The sequence below is a fragment of the Dama dama genome, chromosome 30 (assembly GCF_033118175.1).
Source record: "Dama dama isolate Ldn47 chromosome 30, ASM3311817v1, whole genome shotgun sequence".
Taxonomy (NCBI): Eukaryota; Metazoa; Chordata; class Mammalia; order Artiodactyla; family Cervidae; genus Dama; species Dama dama.
The window spans coordinates 18,728,023-18,750,725 of NC_083710.1; the positions used below are offsets into that span (position 1 = coordinate 18,728,023).

General features: G+C 34.9%; 1 protein-coding gene across 10 annotated transcripts in view; it reads right to left on the reverse strand.

The window, feature by feature from the left end:
- The window catches only part of TSC22D1 (TSC22 domain family member 1), a 125,676-nt gene that overhangs the window by 89,067 nt on the left and 13,906 nt on the right, over nt 1-22,703 (reverse strand). For 2 of the 10 annotated variants that reach the window (XR_009691240.1, XR_009691237.1), the window contains 2 exons: nt 3,041-3,211; nt 2,014-2,150 (listed from right to left, as the gene is read on the reverse strand). The exons of 2 other annotated variants lie outside the window; for them this stretch is intronic. Coding sequence is in view for 3 of the 8 variants with exons in the window: in XM_061133122.1 (XP_060989105.1) it covers nt 2,015-2,150; nt 3,052-3,198 (283 nt within the window). In the remaining 5 variants the exon portion in view is untranslated. Of the gene's footprint in view, nt 1-449; nt 2,151-3,040; nt 3,212-4,357; nt 4,514-22,703 lie in introns of those variants that run through there. 6 more of the 10 variants (XM_061133122.1, XM_061133118.1, XR_009691236.1 and 3 more) reach the window with 6 other exon arrangements.

Genomic DNA, 22,703 nt, shown 5'->3' on the forward strand with positions numbered 1-22,703 from the left:
CTTTTTCTGACTAGAAGAAATGTCTTCTGTATGCAATTAGGTAAGGGTCTACGTTTATCAAGATCTCACTTTAAAAAAGACTTGAGCATATTACTCCTGATATTTTCAATATTAACTCAAGAGTTTTAATGGTTTGCAAAATTGACATACGAAAATGGCATCTAAAAAAATCCAATTCTGGAAACAAAGCTAAGGTGAAGTTAATCAGTAAAGTGCAAAAACAAGACTAAATAGATCACCTATTTCCTTAATTTGGCACTGTGTGACCCAATGAAAAGTCATTTCAATTCAACAGTTTAAATAATTTTTTTCTCAAAAAAGTTTAACACATACAAGGATAGAATATATATTCAGAAATACTTAAGAGGAAGACACATAAAATTAAAATACATTTTAAAATACTGTTATAGTTTCCATTTTCTACTCCTGAAAGAAAAATAAGCCATTTATCAGTAAGTGCATTTTTTTCATGGAGAAAATATTTATTAGTTTTTCAAATGATCACATAATACAAATGTTACACAATTAGTCATTCTAGAAAAAAGTTACCTTATATTAATATTCATAAAATAAACACTGAAAAATATAGGATTGCATATTGTGACATGAAATATTTTAAAATTTGAAAGAAAATCAAAATAAAAGTTTAAACAAATCAGTTCACATTAATATACATGAAGTTTCACTTTTAAATAGCTTTCAGTGGCATGAGATGAATAGAAATGCACTTACATTTCTTTTGCACACTTTAAGGAACAAAGCTAAAATTTAATCAAAGCATGAGATGAATGGGATTAAGAGACTAAATCATTTCTCTTCAAAACTGAAACAAAAGGCCATAAACTGGCCTTCAGTTCCCTGAGTTCCTTCTAAAATGTTGAGTAGTTATTTTTTAATTTATATGTGTTTGTAAAAACTATCTTATTAACTTTTAACAAAAGCAAATCAAGAGTAAAAAGTTGTAATTGTTTATGGGAATTCAGAGCTCTCCCGGGAAATTTTAGCTCAAATTGATCTTCTAAACTTACTTTTAAGTACCATACATACAAAAGTTTATGTATAATTAATGAGGGGAAAACGGGTCCCACACATAGCCAACAAAGACTAAAGGCCAGGTTATAACCTAGCAAGTGTGGTTTCTAAAACCTCTTAAGATTCCTAAAACATTTAGATGCTTCCACAGTGTTATCTCTAGAATTTCTATTCTTAAAATGTAAACCAAATAAGACAAACTGGCAGCATGGCATAACTTTAAAAAACTTCTTTAGTAGCTTTCAACTGACTAGTTTAATAGATACTAAAAAGAGAAATAAAACATTTTGATAGCTACTTCCATCAATTTATCAAATCCATAGTTTGGATAACTTTCTTGCAACACTTAATTCACACACAGAGGCTTATTCTACTACTACTACTTGCCTTTGCTCTATAAAATAACTCTCTGTTTCAGGATCATTCAACTTTAGAATGCCTGCAAATGCAGAACAATACCTCAAGTTTAACAGGTATTTACTTTAAAAGACTTAACTTAGAAGGTGCCTCTACTTCTATACTGGAATCTGCTGATTCGACAAGAATAAGGCTCAAGACTAGGAAAAAATAAACCGAAAAAGTACATCCTAATATTAAAAGTAATTTAGGAATAATTAAGATTTTCACCCTTTACTTCCTAGTTCTTTTCAGTGTTGGGCAACAAAAGACAAGTTTCATTAAGTTTTCTGGGTCTCCGAGACTACCAGAAAGTCTGCCTGCTTCCTTAAGGTGATTTTCAATCCCACAAATCTTTTAAGTGAAACAGATAGAGAGCTGCTTTTTTAAAGAAAGGAGTCTCTCATGCTTCCTCTAGTTCAGTCTTCTGAATAGAAAGGAATAGTTTCATGGTCATGTAAAGTTCCAATCTGAGAAAATTACGTCATTATCTGAGCCTTTCCATTTCCAGATCAAGAGTACACCAGAGAGAATTCTTAAAGTTTGTCAATGACAAGGTCAGGTGGCTCTCTCATCCTTGTGTCTTCTAGACATAGTGCGTGGCTCCGTTCACCACTGCCTTCCAAACTGCAGTTGCTGCATGTGTGACAGATATCATCCATGAAGGCTCTGCTAGAGGAGTTCCTTTGGCTGAAGGAGGATGTTTACCAGTTGAAAGAAATCTGGGCAATTAGAGAACAAATAAACCAGTCTCCCATTATCAAGATACCTGGAGTCACAGAAGGAATCCACCAAGGAAAAAATGAAAACTTGCCAAAGGCACCAAAGTTCACGTTCTACCCACTGTAGATGATAAGAACTTCCTGAAATCAAATCCTACCCTTGGCATCAAAGATACTAACAGAAAACTGTATTAATGCCATGGGGAAAATCTAGGACAAGGTTCTTTTGCCACAGATAACATTATTCCTAGGGACTGGAAAACTACTTGTGAGTATATTTAACAAAGCTTTCAGGGATAGTATCTCCTGAAACATATTCATTCGTATGTATCGTATTAAAGAATGAAGCCTAGATTTGACAGTAAAACCATAATGGTACTATCATTGCATCTTGTTAAAGATCTACCTGATATGAAGTCCTAAAGTTCAACATAGGAGAATAGACCAAAAAGTTCTCACTAATAGGGCAGGATAACACCTGGACATCAGATGGTGTAAATTAGGAAAATTCAGATGTCCAGTTTGCCCGAAGACAAAATACAGAAACTTCTTAAATACTGGAATATAAAAGAGCACTGAGAAGTACACTAACACCAGTAAAGGTTAAAATGGGCAAATATTTCCTTTTAAAAATTCCTGTGGACTACACAGGCATTCACCAAATCAGTGCCCCCAAATCAGCCACTGCTTTAATTATCTGGAGAGAAAATTAACTACATCTTAAGTCTCTTTTCTGAAAGGGCACTAGTTAGCATTCTTAGAAAAACAAACAGATTGCAGCCCCACTTGGTTCTTCTATGAACCCAAGGAGTAAACAACAGAATTACATGGGCAATGGAAGGACACTCCAGTCTATAAATAAACCCAAGTAAATAATGGAAAGCACCCACTTGTTTATTACCCTTTCCCAACTCTCTCCAGAAGCTGGATATTCTGCCTCCAAAGGTTCAGTGGAGAAAGTGGACCCCTGACGTCAAAAGCTCTCCGTGGTCTTGGCTGTATCTGTGGTTCTAGGATCACTCCTTGCACCTCTGGTAGGAGAGAAGCACTGAAATAGAGAGCTGAATATAGATTTAAGAAAAAACTCTTATTAAGAAATTACATTCTCTGATCATTTGAGCTTGTAATGACTTATCCTCGGGACAAAAAGGAGCCACCTCTGCGCACACATTCTTCAGTGCCTTCTTAATTTGAATTTTAGAAGTCTTTCACCACGAATGATTAATTACTCAGTAACTATTAAGAAGGGAACTAGCTCGGTCTAAGTCATAACACAGTGTGTGACAAACCACTCAACTTCAAGTGGAAGACCAAATATAAAAATGATAAATTAGGACTGGTAAACAAGATCATAAGTGTCTTAAAGGGACATGCAAAGGCACTTGACCTCAGATATATTAAAGGAGGAGTCCCAATTAATTCTGCTGTCAAAGAGAAGACGATGGATTGAAAAGCAGAAATAGAATAATCAAGCATATTAACAGGAATACCACTAAACCTTAAGAAGCGGAATTTGTTCTCAGTTTTTTAATTCTTCAGTAATTTAAAGAATTAATCAGACTACAGTCCCTTATTATAGCAGTATAAAAATAAACCTGAATTTTATCAAGCTATGCCTACTGTCACTGAGAAAGATTTATTCTTCAAGCACTCATCTTTAAAAGTGGGAGGGCAGAATAGTGGACATAGGCAATACGGACTAAAAATCCTTTTCAAACATGATCATTTGGTTTGGGGTCAAGAAGGACCAGGAAATAATCATTAATGGCTTCAATGCAGAAATTAAAGCAGTTAAGATATACCCAAATAATAGATGATGATAAAGATACTGGAAAATAGTTCACTTTATTATAGAAATAAGGTGAACAAGAGAAGGAAGTTCAAAGCACATAGTATCTGATCAAGGAAAAGCTGAAAGGAGAATAAGATAGGCAGATATATATAATATTTAAAGTTAGAGGGACTGCAGGATAAATTTAACAGTGGAAAACAGACCAACTGTATTTTGTGGTACAGAATGATACACCCCTATTAAATTTCAGATCTTATTCTAAGTAGAAAGGTGCTGTATGCTCCTGCTGTATGGAACATGGGCAGTCACTGTCCGACTTCAGGGACATGTTATATTTGGGGATAAATTAAGAAAAAAGGCTATCAAATAATTTCTCTCTCTCTCACCCCAACTGGTTATCACAAGGGTTCCTTACCTGTTAGTGGAACGAGGACTGCGCTCTCTTGTTCTCTATCAATCAACCCACAAAGGTTATAGGTTCAGCACTAAGAAGGTAGCAACCAACCAAAGTTAGTTTTAATGCCTTCACTTCCTCCTGGCTCTGCCAGCCAGTTTGGAAAAATGCCAACAGCTGAAAAGGAATGGTTATTCCATTACCTAACAACAATTAGAGTAAGGAAAAAATTTTTAAGCCTGAAGATGAAGGAATGAGGTAATATAACCCTTTAGTACCTTAGGAATATATTCAATTCTCTACAAGTGAGAAATGAAAATGGTTCAGACTTAGAAAACCTATAAATTTAACCATCAAATCTATAATTTCCAAATTTTAAAGAAATGAAAAAAGAAGTAAAAGGAAGTCAAGGGGGTGAAACTGTCATCTAACAAGAGATATCAAATAAATAACTACAACAGTATTTTATGAGTGTATGTGGCAGCTATTTTTTCATTTCAAATTTCCAATAGATTTTAAATCCCAAGGTCTTTAAACAGTATTTTACAGTAAAATCACATTAGGAGGAACGTGAGGGATAACAAGAGGAAAAGAGCACAAAAAGAAAAGCTCTGAATATTCAATCTCTCAAGAAAACAAAATCTAAATAGGTATTTTCAAGGGTCAAAAATCACAAATAGATTAGCAAAGTATTCCACAGCTGGAGTTCTTAAGGAGTGGCTCTTTAACAGATGAGAAAGGCTTAAAACTGATACATCAGAGCTATCTCATTTGTTTTCAGTGGACCTATACTGTGGAAACAGGTATGACAAAAGCACTTTTAAAATTATTAATCAACCTCTACCCTTTTCTAATCAATTTTCTTGACAAATTCTTTTTCATACCTAATAATATTTCAATATAAATCATGAAAATTTAAAGACTCTCAAATGAATGAGAGCTAAGTAAAACTTAACTAAGATACAGTTTAAAATATATTCAGAAACTATCAAGATATGACTTTCCAAATTTCCTAGTTTTTCTTCATTTTATAAATACTAATCAGTAGCACAGTGATATATCTGATTGAAAATACAGACAAAAAGGGAGCATTCCATTATGGAAAAAAATTACTCAGTAATTTAAATTTAGAAGCCCACTTCACTTTGAAAATGAGAAACAACTCCCAAGAAATCATTATCTTGCTCAGATTAATAATGGTCTAAATTTACAGTTTCTCCTTAAGTAGGAGCTCCAAATCCTTGATTTACCAGGCCCCACAGAATATATAAATTAAAAAGGCAACAAACTTAGTATAAAAAAACCCAATGTCCTTGGGTTAAGTTATGTAAGTTAAATAAGAGAGCTGGCTGGAGAAATAGACCCACTTATGAAATTCTCCCAAGTCAGATTACTTTCAAGATATCACTTCTCTATTTTTCCTTAAGTATGCCAAAACTTGTGGATTCAACATATTCATACTCAAAAATGAACTAAACAGATTTCCTTAAATAGGAATTATTTGAATCACTGAGGAGAACTGTATCTCTCTTGCTTCAGGAGTTAATTTATGAAGACTATGGATTGATAATCACTTACACAGAAAAATGTAAAGGCACTTTCAAAATGAGACCATTATTCAAACAAGAAAGAATAGCCTTTGCAAGACTACTACTGATTGAGGCTCACAAGAAAGACACAGTAAGACCTAACGTAATTCTGTTTTAACAGACAGCATTCTTCGATGTGATGTTTCAAGAGGGAAAAAAGAAATTACTCCGCTTCAGGATTTACAGTTCAACCAGTAAAGAAGAAATTACAAACCAAAGCTAAGAAAATCAGCAATGCTGAAATGCAACAGAAGAACTTAAACAAGGAAGCCGAAGGTCTATTCATCTATCATTTTAGTTTTTTCCATTATTAAAGTTTAAAGATTCTTACTGAATATTAAGTTACATTCAAATCAGAAACAATCTAAGTATTTTATATATAAATACCACTCTTAAGAAACTCTCCTGAAATGTACAAACTATTTGCAATATTTGTTCTCAATACTAAATTACTAAATAAGCATATAACATTTATTAGGTCTAACCATTTCTAATATCAATGAAAAGAGAAAGATTCACCAATCATTTTTAAGCAATGAAATGGAAGGTAACACATTTCTACGAAGACTATGATTTCTATTCTCTTGTGTTACAGAAGACTAATTTGAAGTCTAAATTAGAAATTTACAGACAATTCATAAAACAAAACATCTTAAGAGTCATATGGTGGCTCAGATGGTAAAGCGTCTACCTACAATGCGGGAGACCCAGGTTCAATCCCTGGGTTGGGAAGATCCCCTGGAGAAGGAAATGGCAACCCACTCCAGTACTCTTGCCTGGAAAATCCCATGGACAGAGTAGCCTGGTAGGCTACAGTCCATGGGGTTGCAAAGAGTCGGACATGATTGAGAGACTTCACTTTCACTCTAAACTGGGAACATGACACAGAAATATCTTCTTCTTATCTTTTATCATTAATTCTTACTAGTTCTAAGGCACTTCTGCAAAGAATAAGAATTTCCCACAAATCCCTTCAAATGTCCAGATCAGGCCCAACTGGCATTAAGAAGAAAATGAAAGAACATCCTTAAGAGAAGCAGTGAGTCTGCAACTCCAGCCCCTATACACACTTGAGTTAAATAAATTCAGTAAAGGTTTTACAAATGAATGAAGCCCACTGGTCAAAAAACAAGAAGTTAAGGAGAACTTTGTCAAGCGGCTGATGTCTAAAGTTAAGCTTTCTTATCCTAAAGGAAATAAAAATCATCATAAGTATTAGTTTCATGGAGTCTCTTTTTTTTGGCGGGGGCGGGGGGGGGGAAGAGGTGTCCATCAGCATCTAGGGTTAATTTCTACGTAAAACTTCACAGGTTTCACCTGAAACTTCACAGGTATTATCCTGAGGTGACACAAATTTTAGCTAAATTACAAGACCCATTATAAATTTTCTAATGTTCTTTTGCAGACCAAAAATTAGTAAGAAAACAAACTGGATATTGCCAAAACACCCAATTTCACTTTTAAATTTTAAAAAGTGAGAGATCTTGTCAAAAAAGCAAACAGACAAACAAAGCCCAGCTTCCTTAGAATTAGTTAGCCACAGTATTGTGTTGTATCTGGAGGAAAAGGCTGTATCCCCCATCCAAGTACTAAGGATGCCCGACCCTGCTTAGCTTCCAAGAAAAGGTTATAGCTAAACCACAACCCTGTATATATTATCAAACAGGATACACCTTATAAATACTAAAATAAGGAAGAAAGCCTGGAAATTAAGGAACATAGAGCACGGAAAGCAATAACCTAAAAGAGAAGAAAATATAATGAGAAGGAAAGAAACCTACTAGATTATTTTAAGAATCTAACCAAATTCCAAGATTTATCAATATATTTTTTTCTTCATCCTTTTGGAAAAGATACTAATCCCAAAATTTGGGGCTCAAGTTACTCTATTAGGTTTAAATATTAAGTATTTGTTAAAAGAGAGAAAAGCAATAGCTAATCCAACTGTGCCTTCAGGTTCTACTAACTATAAGATAGGGAAGTAAAAAAGGTAAAAAAAAAAGAAAAAAGAAAATATGCAACACATTTTTAGAGCGGTTAATGTACTATAGAATGAAAGATAAAAGGCAATCCTAAAAATATATATCAACTATAAAAAAGTCAAATTCAGAATCAAGCTGCATTTAAAAAGGCAACTTCAGGGTCAAGACAACTAAACACAGAAACATTTAAATTTACCACTGCCTCCTTTAAATGAAAAAGGCTTCTATATTTCAAAAACAGAAAACCTTAGTGAAAGTAATTTTATGTTAAAATTAATGGAATATGATGAGAAACAATATTGACACAGTATTAAAATATCTCCCACAAAACACTTATTATTTACACAGGAAAAAAGTAAATTAATAGTGTAGAAATCAGACAGACACTTCCTTAACCAAATTAACTTTTATCACCACCGGTAACAGGACATGTACCTCCTGATGCAATGTACTGATAAGGACATAACATCACTTCAGTGGAATCTTTTCCAAAAATGCTTAATTCTCAATCTGATTAGGAAAGAACATCAGACACACGAGTTAAAAAATAGCCTAACTAGCTAGTACTCTTCAAAAATGCCACAGTTACAAAAGGCAAAGAGAATGAAGAACCAGCCCAGACTGAAGAAGATTAAACAGACATGACAATTAAATACACTGTGAAATTCTAGATAGGATCCTGGACCAAAACAAGGTCATTTAATGGACTATAATCAAAATGCAAATAAACTTACAGATGGTTAGTATTAACTCCTGATTTCTACATTTGTTCTACAAATATTAGCAAAAGCTGGATGAATTCTATGTACTAATTTCTGCAACTTTTGGTAGACCTAAGTTTGCTTTAAAATAAAAATATAAAATAAAACAAAAGGTTCTGAATAATTTGACATAAAGTGCACTCCAATCTTTCTTTAAAAACTAACTCTAGTAGAAATAACAGCATTAATGTTCTGTACTAACATCAGAAAACTAATCAGATGGTGATAGTCTTGCTTAGGCTTTTAATTTTTTTGATAAATAGTTCTATACAAAGAACTCTGATTTGGAAGAAATCAGAGATTAAAAAAATCTTCTCTTCTATAAACAGAGAAACTGAATTATATTTATATTAAACTAGCATGGAAATGAACTTTGGACTAAAGCAAGCATATAGGAGTAATTGGCTAAAAAACAAAAAGTCTTCAGATTTTAAATTAACATGTGTAAATTTTTATTCCTGCATAATAAAAAATGCAAGGAACAAAAATTTGTGCTCATTTTCTTAAAAATCTCCATAAGAAAGTATAGTGCCATAAATATCCCTCTTACAATTTTTTTCCTAAAAATCAAATTGTAAAATTCTCAATTAATAAACCTTCACTTGAAAAATCAATTACAAGTAAATATTCATAACCTGTTTGTTTTTTTAACACTTATGGAGAGCTTAGTATACAGCAATATAGTATGCGTTTTATATATATGGCCTCACTCAACCTCACAACTCAATGACATACAATACAATCATCACAAGTTTACTGAGAATATACTAAGGCACAAAGCAGTAAAGTTAACTCATCTAAGATCACAAATCTAGTAAGTTGTAGACTAGGACATTTTGTCTCCAAGATCCTGAGTTTTAACTAATTTTATACTTCTCCAAATTATATTATTTTGATTAGCAATATTTGTTTTTAAAACACTTACAATGTGATAAAATGCTAGAATAAATGCTTTAAGTAGAACTGAAATGTTCTCCTTCTATTTGTTTTGCCATTTCTACCAACCCAGGAAAGTCTGGCAAGGCAAAAAGACATAGAAATAAAGTATAGCAAAACTCAGTATCAGCACCATAAATAACCGAAACAGATGTTTCTACAGAACCTGAAAGGCCTATATCTAAAAGTCTGCTGGAAAAAAAAAAAAAAAAAAGTCTGCTGAAATGGTAACTCGAAATTCTTCTCATCTTGAAAGGATCTTCAAAAAAGCACAATGCAAATTTTAATTTCTAGTTTACATGTCACATGTATCTATTAACCTGCCTAACAAATATATAGGACAGTCTCTTAAATAAAAATCTCATAAAAAGTTCAATGAGTTTAATTATCTTAATGTACTTTAAACCTTGTATTTAATGCATTAAATATAAACATTAAATTAATAAACATTATATTAAGTCATCACTTCTGTTATGAGCAGTGTAAGAATGATGATCTAGCAGTAACAATTGGATTTTATTCTCTATTAAATCAGAGCTCAATTCTGCTACTTAGAGAACAGTCTTTTGTTTGTTAGCATATATAATATTCTGTATGGCTGTAGTAGCTGTCCTAAATTTTAATGTATTTTTAAAATTATTTACAGATGGCTTTATTTCTACTCAAATTCTTCTGTATATAAAAACAAGATCAAAAGAAGGTCATTCCCTTCCTCATTCCAATGAAATCTAATAAAAATCAATATAATATCTCCTTGTGAGTATGATATGAGAAGCACTCAGTAGTTTATACAAGAACAAGATGCTTTCAAATTCCTTATCAACAAAGCGGGTAAGGTTTTTTAAAAGACTGAAGAATTACTTAATTATAAATAACACCTTTAATCTACTCTAGTCTTATATAACTTGTCTGGACATTGAGCCTGCAGTGACAAAAAGAAGTCATAGATGGCATCCTGAACTTCAAGGCTCATGTCAGTCAGTAAGCCATCAGAAATTAAGAAAGCCCAAGTTTGCCAAATACTCATGAGGTATTTAATACCTACACAGTAATGAAACTACAAACCCGGAAAATAAAGAATGCGTAAGCTGATATGCTATACTAAATTTACATTCTGGAAAAAAAAAAAAAAAACACATTAATCCTGTTATTTTACCAACCAGTCACAGCTTTCACAGACAATCCTACTTTCCAAACATTTTGGAAATAAGATTTTATAGACACAATCCAGGTTGTGAAAATGAAAATACTGCCAAAAAAGAAAATGGTGAAATGGTATGAAAGGAAAAGAACATCATCACCATCAAATCAACTTTAGAAATATGATTTGACATAAAAGAGATACATGAAGTTTAGTTAATACCATGTGGGCTATCCACATAACTTTCTAAAGGCCATCACAGATCTTGGATTAAGGCCTTGTAAGTGCCACTATTACCACAACTCAAGTTTTCAATTTTGTCAGTGAGAAAATAACAAATGTGGATATAACTTCTTCAAGAAATAAAATTCTTATATACTCCTTCACATGTTTAAATAAGGCACTTCTTTAAATTTTATTCAGAATACCAGATTATAGTGTTTGAGTTGGAAAATCTTTTTCCATTCTTCCTTCAAAATTTGAATCAAGTCTCTGATAAATACAGCTAGTACTTTAAAAATTCTGACTTCCTGCTGTTTTATGGTGGTCTATCATCAAAAAAGCCAGAAATACCTTAATCTACCAATACATCTTCAAGAACATCTCCAATATCCATTCTTTTCACCACTTTGATCAACCTTTTAGTCTCCAAAAGACTTCCATTATTCTCAGAATCTGACATCCTTTTTGGTACCACTTTCTTATTCCACTGCTGAAATAAATGTTTAACACATGAAATAGATAAATGGGAGTGCAAATGTTTAATCAAATGTTTAATTGGGTCCTTTACTTAGTTAGCAATGTGAAGTTTTAACTCTAAAGCATAAGAAAAACAAAGTAAAGTAAGTAAAATGTCCTATGTTTTACTAACTGAAGCACAGAACGAATTCTGATTAGCGTCCCTATCTCTGAGTTTATGGAGTTAACTAGTTCTTTCTCTCCTATTTACAGATTTCCCCTAGGAATATGCTAACTCATATGAGGCCCATCCCTAAGGTCTGCAAACCATTTACAATGACAGGGCCAATTAAATGAGGCTGCAAATATAAGAGTGCTGTACTTCTCACAATATGTTCTTCGACTTCTGCCAGATGGTATATATACTTGGTATATACTTTCACATGACAACAATTATACTTTTATTTCTAATATAAATCAAATACTTAAGGGAAAACAGGGTGGTATAGCAGAAAAAGAACCGCTCGCGTAGAATAATAAATGAAGGGATGGGATGCACTTGAAGCCTGCCATCACTTAGCTATACGACCCAGAATATTCCTCACATGTAAAATGAAACAGATCAACATTTCCCAAAGTATGTTCCAAAAAACACAGGGTCTATAAGACACTAATAGGTGCTATATGCTCAAATGAGTTGGAGTCAAGAAATAAAACTGTCTTCCTTCTGCAGAATTTCTCAGTCTTCGATAAATTAAAATACAATGTCAGTCTCCAAGATGTTTATAGCAAAAAGCATTCTCCCCCAAATTCCAGGGCTCTAGAACATTTTTCTTTTTACTTCAAGAACCAGCATTCCCAAAACATTAGTTTTGAAACTTTTAAACTAGATTTCAAAATCCAGTTCAACGAATCTCTGAAACTTAGAAACCAGGTACTGACTCATTATCTTATTTAAAATAAACTGATTAATTCCATTCATTCTAAGCAGATAAGTCTTCAATTCCATATGGGACTGAGTATGGAACAGATGGTCTTCAGGGCATTACGCCTGTCTAAAACAATCTTTACAGCAAAAAAGTTTCAGAACCATTTGATTAGGGAAATGGTTTCATTTTTGGAGTATCAACAATCTGCTACATGACACTACATTCCTTCTACATATTCCCTGCCCCCATTAAGAGGGAAGTGTGCTTTTAACAACTTTTATTTCCATGAGTTCCAGAATTCTGAAGCACTTCTCCAATAGTCAAGCTACAGTCCAAGCATCCTGGGATTCAGCAAAAGAATTAATCGCAATGCTTTCATTATATGTAATAAATTCACTTTTCTCTTATGTATCTGGAATGGTGATATTAGATATACATTGTTCTTAAGAGAACTGAGAAGGTATTCACTCCTCCTGCATGCATTAATTCTCTAATGGAGCTCCAGGTGAGAAAGGCTACCACCAAAAATATCACAAAGGTGCAGCATCACTTGTTTCTAAGGCTGTAGTATGGAGAAAGTCTCTAAACACGTAGACAAGTTTGTAATTTCAATTTACAGTAGGTAGGAAAGGAATCATTCTTGTTTGGCACAGAAAGAGTAGCAGCTACCGTTTACCGAACAAAGAAGTGAACTTCCTGCACTACATTATCTCCTTTACCCTCCCATTAACAGTGCAAGGGTGGCTGGCACTCCCACTTAACAGGTAAAAATATTGGGCTTACAGGTACATTTACAAAGGTCAGACAATGAAGAGATAGCATAAACAAGATTAGACACCTGATCTGAGGCCAAGGATAATGCTCATTAAACTCCACCTCATTATGCTCTATGCTCATTAGTCTACAGCCTAGATTAATCAACCTGTGTGAACAGAAAAGCTGTCATGCACATCACACACAGAATAACTAAGCATAATTTAACGTGGAATAATTCAGAAGACATACAAGATTTTAGGATATTTCTTCAGGGTACAAGACAAAACTGTTTAAGACCAAAATCATGTCTTTTCCCCTTTGCATCCTTGGTATGTTTGCTCAGTGTAAACATACGTGTATAACAAGCATTTAATAAATATTTCTTATATAAATAAATCATCACAAATATCAAGAAAGAACAGAAATATGATAAATATAATCAAGAAAGAACAGAAATATGATAAATATAAAAAGCCTTCTGGGCTAACAGACAATTGCTTAAATTGCTTAGATAATTTTTCTAAAACACTTTATACAGCTATCACCAGATCCTCCTCTTGCCTGACCATCCCTTTTATTGGCCTTTCTATTTGTTTTTACCCCCCTTTTCATGTTTGGAACCTCTACCTCAACCATTCGTATTAACTGCATTTGTATTAATTGCATTTAAGTCACATATTCATAACACAATCAGGTTTTTGTTAAGCCGATGTGTTCACTTTTTTTTTTTTTTTTTTGCGTATGGATCAATTTCTTAATAAGCTAACTGAAGCTATTGGCAGATTCTCATGAGCTAAGAATCTGAATGTAGTTAAGAGACATACCTAAACTTTTATATAAAGAAAAAACAAAGTGAGTCTCTTAGCCTATCCATTTCAGAAGGGTAACCTCACTGATAATTTTCTCTTTTTCAATGTGATTGCCTCAAGAATTGGGAAGAATGGCAAATTTAGGCTCTTGAAAGCATATCAATAAGCAAAATGTCTAGAAATGCAACCAACTGTACAAGATGTGAAAATTACTGACTTTTAGCAGCTTTGGCTATTTCATATTACTGGAAAGTGAAATTATGGAACATGTGAATAAGATTTGTACTATGTTACTATTAAATTATAAATTACTACTATATCCTTTAAGATATATCTTTACTGTTAACTATGATTTAAAAAAATTCCAATTGTTTTCTATAGTTCCACTGTTTATAAGTGAATCAGGAAAATATAAAAATTAAGGAAAGCAGCTTTATTATAAGACCTTTGAATTAAAAGAATAACTAATGCAACTGTCTAAGATTTAAAAATAATACTCTTCTAGGTTAATAAGCAAAAATGATAGGTAAATCTTGCTTTTCAACTTAATATAAAAATGTTCACATAAATTAGTAATTTTTTATTCCAATAATAATCATGCAATGTGAAAATAAGCTGTCACTGTACAAAATTAAAGATCTGAGTCACAATGTGCTATTATGATTGAATTGATGAGAGTTTTCTATTTTGAAAAGTACTATAATTTGATCACGTGAAACAAACAAAAAATAATCCAAAGTATCAAGAGCTTATAAGCTTGTATTTAAAGCTCAATGAGATCAATACAAGGCTACCAATCTGATCTATTAAAATGTTTGTCATAAAACTATCTCTATATCAGTTTATTTTTTAGAAATTGGATTCCACTTAATTTTCTAATTAAAGGCTTATTCTTTAGCAAAAACTTGGAAAACTTAACTAATTTTGAGTAGAAAATGCTTTTAAATGTATTAAGAAAAAAAGAACGAAATTAAGATTTAGAAGATCATCATTTGGAACACCAGTCACTGTACACTCGATAATGAAGAACCAACAGGAAGTTTTCAAGGCCAAAGAGCTCCATACTCATATGCTAAAGACTGCTTTTTTTGTGGCCTGCATTTGTGCTTTTTTTCAAATTTTAAACTTTTTATTAGTGAAAGTGAAGTCACACAGTCGTGTCCAACTCTTTGTGACTCCATGGACTGCAGGCCACCAGGTTCCTCCGTCCATGGGATTCTCCAGGCAAGAGTACTGGAGTAGGTTGCCATTTCCTTCTCCAGGGGATCTTCCCAACCCAGGGATCGAACCCAGGTCTCCTGCACTGCAGGCGGACTCTTTATCATCTAAGCCACCAGGGAAGCCCTTTTATTAGCATAGCTAATTAACAATGTTGTGGTAGTTTCCAGTGAACAGCAAAGGGATTCAGCCATATATATACATGAATCCATTCTCTTCCAAACACCCCTCCCATCCAGGCTGGCACATCACATTGAGTTCCATGTGCTATACAATAGGTCCTTGTTGGTTATCCATTTTAAATACAGCAGTGTGTACAAGACCTTCCCAAACTCCCTATCTCTCTCTTCCCCCAGGCAATCATAAGCTCCTTTTCTAAGTCTGGGTCTCTTTGTTTTGTAAATAAGTTCATTTGTATCAATTCTTTTTAGATTCCAGGTATAAGGGATGTCATAGGATATTTCTCCTTCTCTGACTTACTTCACTCATTATGACACTCCCTAGGTCCAAAGTAGTATCAAGTATCAATACTACTGGCCCTCCCCATCTGTGGATCCCACATCCTCGGATTCAACCAACCAGAGAATGGCTGAATCCATGGACGTGGAACCCACAAATACGGAGAGCCAGAGTGGTATAAGCTCTGGAATCAAATCACCTAATGGAATACTAGCTCCATCACTTGGTAGTTACGTCACCAACTTCCTTGACAATATTTTACCAATAGTAGTATGTCAGCCAATAATATAGTGAAATAAATTTTAGAATTATCTGTCATACAATCCTCAGGTCCCCTATGAATTTATCATCAACCTTATACAAATTTACAAAAAAAAGTTAAAGAAGTTGCTACTTTCAATATTATTTACCTTCAGTAAATATTAAACATCCTTGATTCTGGGGTTTCCTAGGTGGCTCTAGTGGTAATGAACCCACCTGCCAATGCCAGAGACATGGGTTTGATCCCTGGATGGGGAGACTCCCTGGAGGAGGAAACGGCAACCCACTCCAATAATTCTTGCCTAGAGAATCCCATGGAGAGAGGGGCCTGGCAGGCTACAGCCCTCAGGGTCGCAGAGCTGGACACGACTGAAGCAGCTGAGCACACAGGCAAGTGCGCTTGCTCCTGAAAGGACTGGGACGAGGGGTGTGCGCGCGCACGGCTCACCCACACTGCTGCAGGGCAGGAACAAGGCGCCTCAGTGAGGCAGTATCCGCCACTGAAAAGTAAGTTTTAAAAAAGGACTGGGGTGAAGTTTAATATTTGGTTTATTACTATGGGATTCAAGAATGGAGGCAGAAAACTAGTTAAGATACGTAGCTTGGACTCAACCTGCACCTCCTCATTCTAGATCTACCCTTCCTCCCTGTAATCTCAAAACAGGTAAATTCCTAATAAGATATATATCCAGTTGTACAAACATAAATCCTGATGTCACATAGGAGAATAACTGGTAGATAATGTTTGATAGATTCCAAAAGAAGAGAATAACACAATGAAACTGAAGAACAGCTTGGAAATTGGTGAAATCCCTTATTTTAAGATTCTATGATATCATGGAATATCCACCAAAGACAAAAGATAAGGTTCTGTGCTTGACTCTGGAAGAGAAGTTAAGATCAACTGTAAGTGATCAAGCCTTTTAAAACAGGACGAGAAGGAAAGACTCAGACATGTGACGGCTCATTAGCACCTGATCAGCAGACACCACTGGAGCCAAAACCAGAGATTTCCTCAATTCACCTCATCACCTTGAACCCCAAACAATACAGTTGAAGAAACAAAAATCAACCAAAAAAGGTTAACTACAAAGTAGCATTTTTTCCAAAATAAATGTAATAAGGTAAGTTTCACTGAATCAGTTCAGTTGCTCAGTCGTGTCTGACTCTTTGTGACCCTATGGACTGCGGACACCAGGCTTCCCTGTCCATCACCAACTCCTGGAGTTTACTCAAACTCATGTCCATCGAGTCAATGATGCCATCCAACCATCTCCTCCTCTGTTGTCCCCTTTTCTCCTCCCGCCTTGAATCTTTCCCAGCATCAGGGTCTTTTCCAAAGAGTCAGTTCTTCACATCAGGTGCCCAAAGTATTGGGAGTTTCAGTCTGAGCATCACTCCTTCCAATACCATCTCTCGTAAGTAAATTTTAAAACAGGAGAGTATTTCCCTCAATAAAGAATCTTAGTCATTGTTGAAAATACCACAATAAAAAGGATACAACCAAGAAAACAAAACTACATTAAAAGCATAAGCAATATTTCCTTATGAAAGTAGTTGGATTATCCATTTCTAAAAAAGAGATTTATAACATCCAAAATGAGAAATCAGCTTTGATGCAATTATTTGATTCACTGCATTGAAAAGATAATAAAAATATTTCAAAGAAAAAACTGAGGGGGGAATATTATAACAAAATATCCAAATAAGTAGGTATCTACACAATACCTTAAACTGATAGGTAACTGACATGTCATTTATTCATCAGTAACTGACATGCCATTTATTCATCAATAATTTCACTAATATAAATATTATACAAAAATATATACAGTATATGATATATATATTATATAAATTAATATAAAATATAAAAATCATTGATAATTACTTAAATCTTAGCATGTATTAGGGACTTTTTAGTACTGAAAATATTCTCTGTAATATCTGTCTGTAGAGGCCTAACATTTATTTATAACACATTATGAATTTCTTACAGAAGACTCTTACTAGGAAAATGTGAAGCACTTCCCTTATTTGAGAATGGGGAAAAAAAGCAACATAAAGCAGTATATTAATTAGTCCACGGTTAAAATGATACAATGGTGGCAGATACAACTAAAAATACCATCTCTTTATACTTATCCATAGCTCAGTAATTAACACCATTTGGGATTCATTCAGGTTCATGCTTCCTTAAAATAATTTACAAAACATAACCTAACTTCCAACTAGTAAACATTCAATACCGTATCAAACTTCTCTGGGGTTTTATTAAAATTCCCAACTCCGACTTTGCTGTCAGGTTATGAACTGCTACTTTCTTACTGTCATCCTACATGCCTAAGAGTCCCATTTTCCCCTTCCCCTCCCCTCATCTCCTTTAAGATGATACAGCTAGAAAAAGTCCAAAAAAGGACCAGAGATATTATGCAAAAAGAGGAAACAAACAAAACAAAAAAACCCACATAGCTTTATTTTGTGACGGCAATTTCAAGCAGTTTCGGAAGCCAGAGCTGTGTTCTGAAGGATTAAGTTACCCACTCTGGATAAGTGGAGTGTTACCCTGTGTGGACTGGGTCCTTACCTTCTTAGCTTTCCTAATGAGGCCAAGGTCACTGGTTCAAACCATTATCTCAGATTGCAACCACAAAGAGAATGTGCCTCCATCTTCACCAGTGATGGAAAGGGAATTACTGAACTTCTCATACCCCATTAAGAAAGGAAGCAACGAGACAGCCAAAGTAAGGATGTGTTTCCTAAAACATAGCACTGATCACGCCACTACATACACACAAGAAGGGCCCTCCATTCCAAGTCCAATTAAGTCTAAACTTGGCAATCCTGCCTTTAAGGTTTTTCAAAGTTACCCTCATCTGCCATGTTCTTGTATACAGACACTATCTCCTACCAACTTAGACTATGTCTTGTGTTCTTTTCTATAAAACACTCTCCATACCTTGAACCTTTTGGGGATGTTTTCTCTGCTAATGTGACATATTACAATCCCCACAGCTATCAAACTTCTCTCAAAAGCATGTGATCTTTACCTTCTGTCTCTCACTACTGCTTTAATAGTATCTCTCATGATACACCATATTCTACCTTGTCATACTTTTCCCATTTACTGACTTTCTATCTCAAGTCATTCCCTAAAATGTTTCCAGAAACTTGAAAAAATAGATGTAAATATTACAAGATAAAATAAATTATAAATGGGTGAAAAACCTGACACAAAGAACCAAAAACAGGAGAAGAGTAATATATATTGAATCTGTTACCTGTTATCTCTTCCTTTAATATATGTGTGTGTGTGTGTGTGTGTGTGTATACTTACTCTTAAATTCAACTGCAGGCTCTCCTTAAGGATATAAATCAGTGCTATGTATACACACAGTAAATTACATCCTTTCAAATACCCAGGAGATTCTGTAATCTAAGGGCAATTTCAAAGCATCCTTTTAAAAAAGCATATTCCTTTGTATGTGTACCCACACATATATGTGTATATTCTCAAATTTTTGAAATGGCAAACAAAAATGAAAAAAGGCACCAACATATAAAGGAATAAGTTTTGAGGCACTTTAGATGTCAATAAAACAATCAAATTATAATTACTGTCAATGATAGCCTTAATGTTTTTCTCATTTTAAATAAATCTATACCATTTCCTTTTGGTAGAGACCTAGGAGTGCTCAGGGGATAGGAAGAAATAATTCCATCTCCTTCCAGTACCTGGAAGAAACTGGCAATGGACTCTGGTTAGTACGCAAAGAAAGCACCTATGATCAATAATGTAAAGAACCCATCCTAAATATTTAGTTCACAGTTACTTGGATTTCCTTTCACTACTAAATATATTTAGGACACATCTGCTTTGGATTACAGACACAGATAAAACCTATAGAGACATTAAACTGCCAAAATCATACCTGAAGGTTAGAACCACTTATTCTTCAGACTTTTAAAACTGCAGCTATAAATCAATAGCTTTTCTGGAAAATCAGGGTTGTCGTTTTCCTTTTTGACATAAAAGAAATGAAACATTGTTTTGAGGGAGAAGCTAGAAAAGTGAATGCAGTATTTTCATAAGTTGAGAAATTTGCTAACCAAAGGATTCCTGAACTGAATCATCTTACAATGAAAACCACAATCCCCCTAATTTCCTCCATTCGTTAAATAATAATAGAAAAACAAAACTTCCTAACTTGTCCTTCCTATTCCAAGTATATCCCCACTTCAATCCAAATTACAAATTCCTTTTATACTAATTTTCCTTGAACATCAGTTAACAAGTGTTGAAGGCAAAATCACTCCCTAATTTAATCTTCAGTCACTTCCTATCACCACCTTAGACATCTATTAAGAGCAACTGTTGCCTAACTGGTGCCCAGAATATTTTCTTTATTTCATGCCATTTTCATTATTAGCATTCTCCTGCCTGAAACATTCTCCTTCAACTCAAGATTTCTGAAAAGTCAGTTCAAACAACAATTGCTTTCCTAACCTACCAAAGGTCAATTATATCCCACTTGTAAACTCTGAATGTAGTATCCTTTGTCATTTGGGAGGCTGGCATTCCCGTTAAAGCCTAAGAAACATTTTGTAGCACTGTGTCAGGAATTCACATAGCCTCTTTGAACTTGTTCCTCTACCTATATGCCAAAAGTTGAATGTGATCAAGATTTCCAGCTCAAAATTTCTGATTTTTCAACTTCATATTTCATTCTATTTAAAACTATTATTTCAGTTCAATTCAGTCCAATCAGTTGTGTCGGACTCTGTGCCCCATGGACTGCAGCTCGCCAGGCCTCCCTGTCTATCACCAACTCCCGGAGCTTGCTCAAACTCATCGTCTATCAAGTCCATGATGCCACCCAACCATCTCATCCTCTGTCATCCCCTTCTCCTCCTGCCTACAATCTTTCCCAGCATCAGGGTTTTTTCTAATGAGTCAGTTCTTCACATCATGTGGACAAAGTATTGGAGTTTCAGCTTCAGCATCAGTCCTTCCAATGAATATTCAGGACAGATTTCCTCTAGGATGGACTGTTTGGATCTCCATGCAGTCCAAGGGACTCTCAAGAGTCTTCTCCAACACCACAGTTCAAAGGTATCAATTCTTGTGGCACTCAGCTTTCTTTATGGTCCAACTCGCACATCTATACATGACTAGTGGAAAAACCATAGCTTTGACTAGACCGACCTTTGTTGGCAAAATATGTCTCTGCTTTTTAATATGCTGTCTAGGTTGGTCATAGCTTTCCTTCCAAGGAGCAAGTGTCTTTTTTAATTTCATGGCTGCAGTCACCATCTGCAGTGATTTTGGAGCCCCCAAAAATAAAGTCTCTTCATTGTTTCCACTGTTTCTCCATTTTTTGCCATGGAGTGATGGGACCAGATGCCATGATCTTAAGTGTTTTGAATGTTGAGTTTTAAGCCAGCTTTTTCACTCTCTTCTTTCACTTTCATCAAGAGGCTTAATTCTTCTTCACTTTCTGCCATAAGAGTGGTATCATCTGCATATCTGAGGTTATTGGTATTTCTCCTAGCAATCTTGATTCCAGCTTGTGCTTCATCCAGCCCTGCATTTTGCATGATATACTCTACATAGAAGTTAAATAAGCAGGGTGACAATATACAGCCTTGTACTCTGTTCCCAATTGGGAGCCAGTCTGTTGTTCCATGTCTGGTTCTAACTATTGCTTCTTGACCTGCATACACATTTCTCAGGAGGTAGGTAAGGTGGTCTGGTATTCCCATCTCTTGAAGAATTTTCCACGGTTTGTTGTGATCTACACAGTCAAAGGCTTTGGCGTAATCAATAAAGCAGAAGCAGATGTTTTTCTGGAATTCTCTTGCTTTTTTGATGATCCAACAGATGCTGGCAATTTGATCTCTGGTTCCTATTCCTTTTCTAAATCCAGCTTGAACATCTGAAAGTTCATGGTTCACATACTATTGAAGCCTGGCTTGGAGAATTTTGAGCATTACTTTGTTAGCATGTGAGATGAGTGCAATTGTATGGTAGCTTGAACATTCTTCGGCATTGCCCTTCTTTGGGATTGAAACGGACTGACCTTTTCCAGTTCTGTGGCCACTGCTGAGTTTTCCAAATTTGCTGGCATATTGAGTGCAGCACTTTAACAGCATCATCTTTTAGGATTTGAAATTGTTCTTCAGCTCTTATAATTTCCCCATGTATACGTAGCATACACTGCTTGAGAACAAGAACCATGATAGATTACATCTTTGCCCACAGCACTACTAGATATAATGATTTACACCTAGTGTGTGCTTAGTCACTCAATCGAGTCTGTCTCTTTGTTATCCCATGGACTGCAGCCCACCAGGCTCCCACTGTCCATGGGATTCTCCAGGCAAAAATACTGCAGTGGGTAGCCATTCCCTTCTCCAGGGTATCTTTCCAACCCAGGGATCGAACCTGGGTTTCCTGCATTGCAGGCAGATTCTTTACCGTCCAAGCCACCAGGGAAGCCCTTACAGCGAGTACCTACTCAATAAATACACCCATATGGTAGGCCAGTGAGGGGCAAACCATTTACTATAACAGGGACAGTAACGTATCTGAGAAGAACTGAGCCTTACTCCTGTCTATCAAAACAGCTACGCAATCATGGTAACAGGATAGCGAAGTATTTGGCAGTAATTATATGGCTTTCCTGGACAATTGTGGGGGTTGTTTCTGCCACATGTCTGCACTCACATATTCAACAAATATTTCAGAACACGTGATGAGCCAGGTTCTACTGTAGAGCAGTAGAAATACAGAGGTAAAAATAGATGGGTAACATCTTTGCTCTCAAGGTGCTCACATTCTATAACAC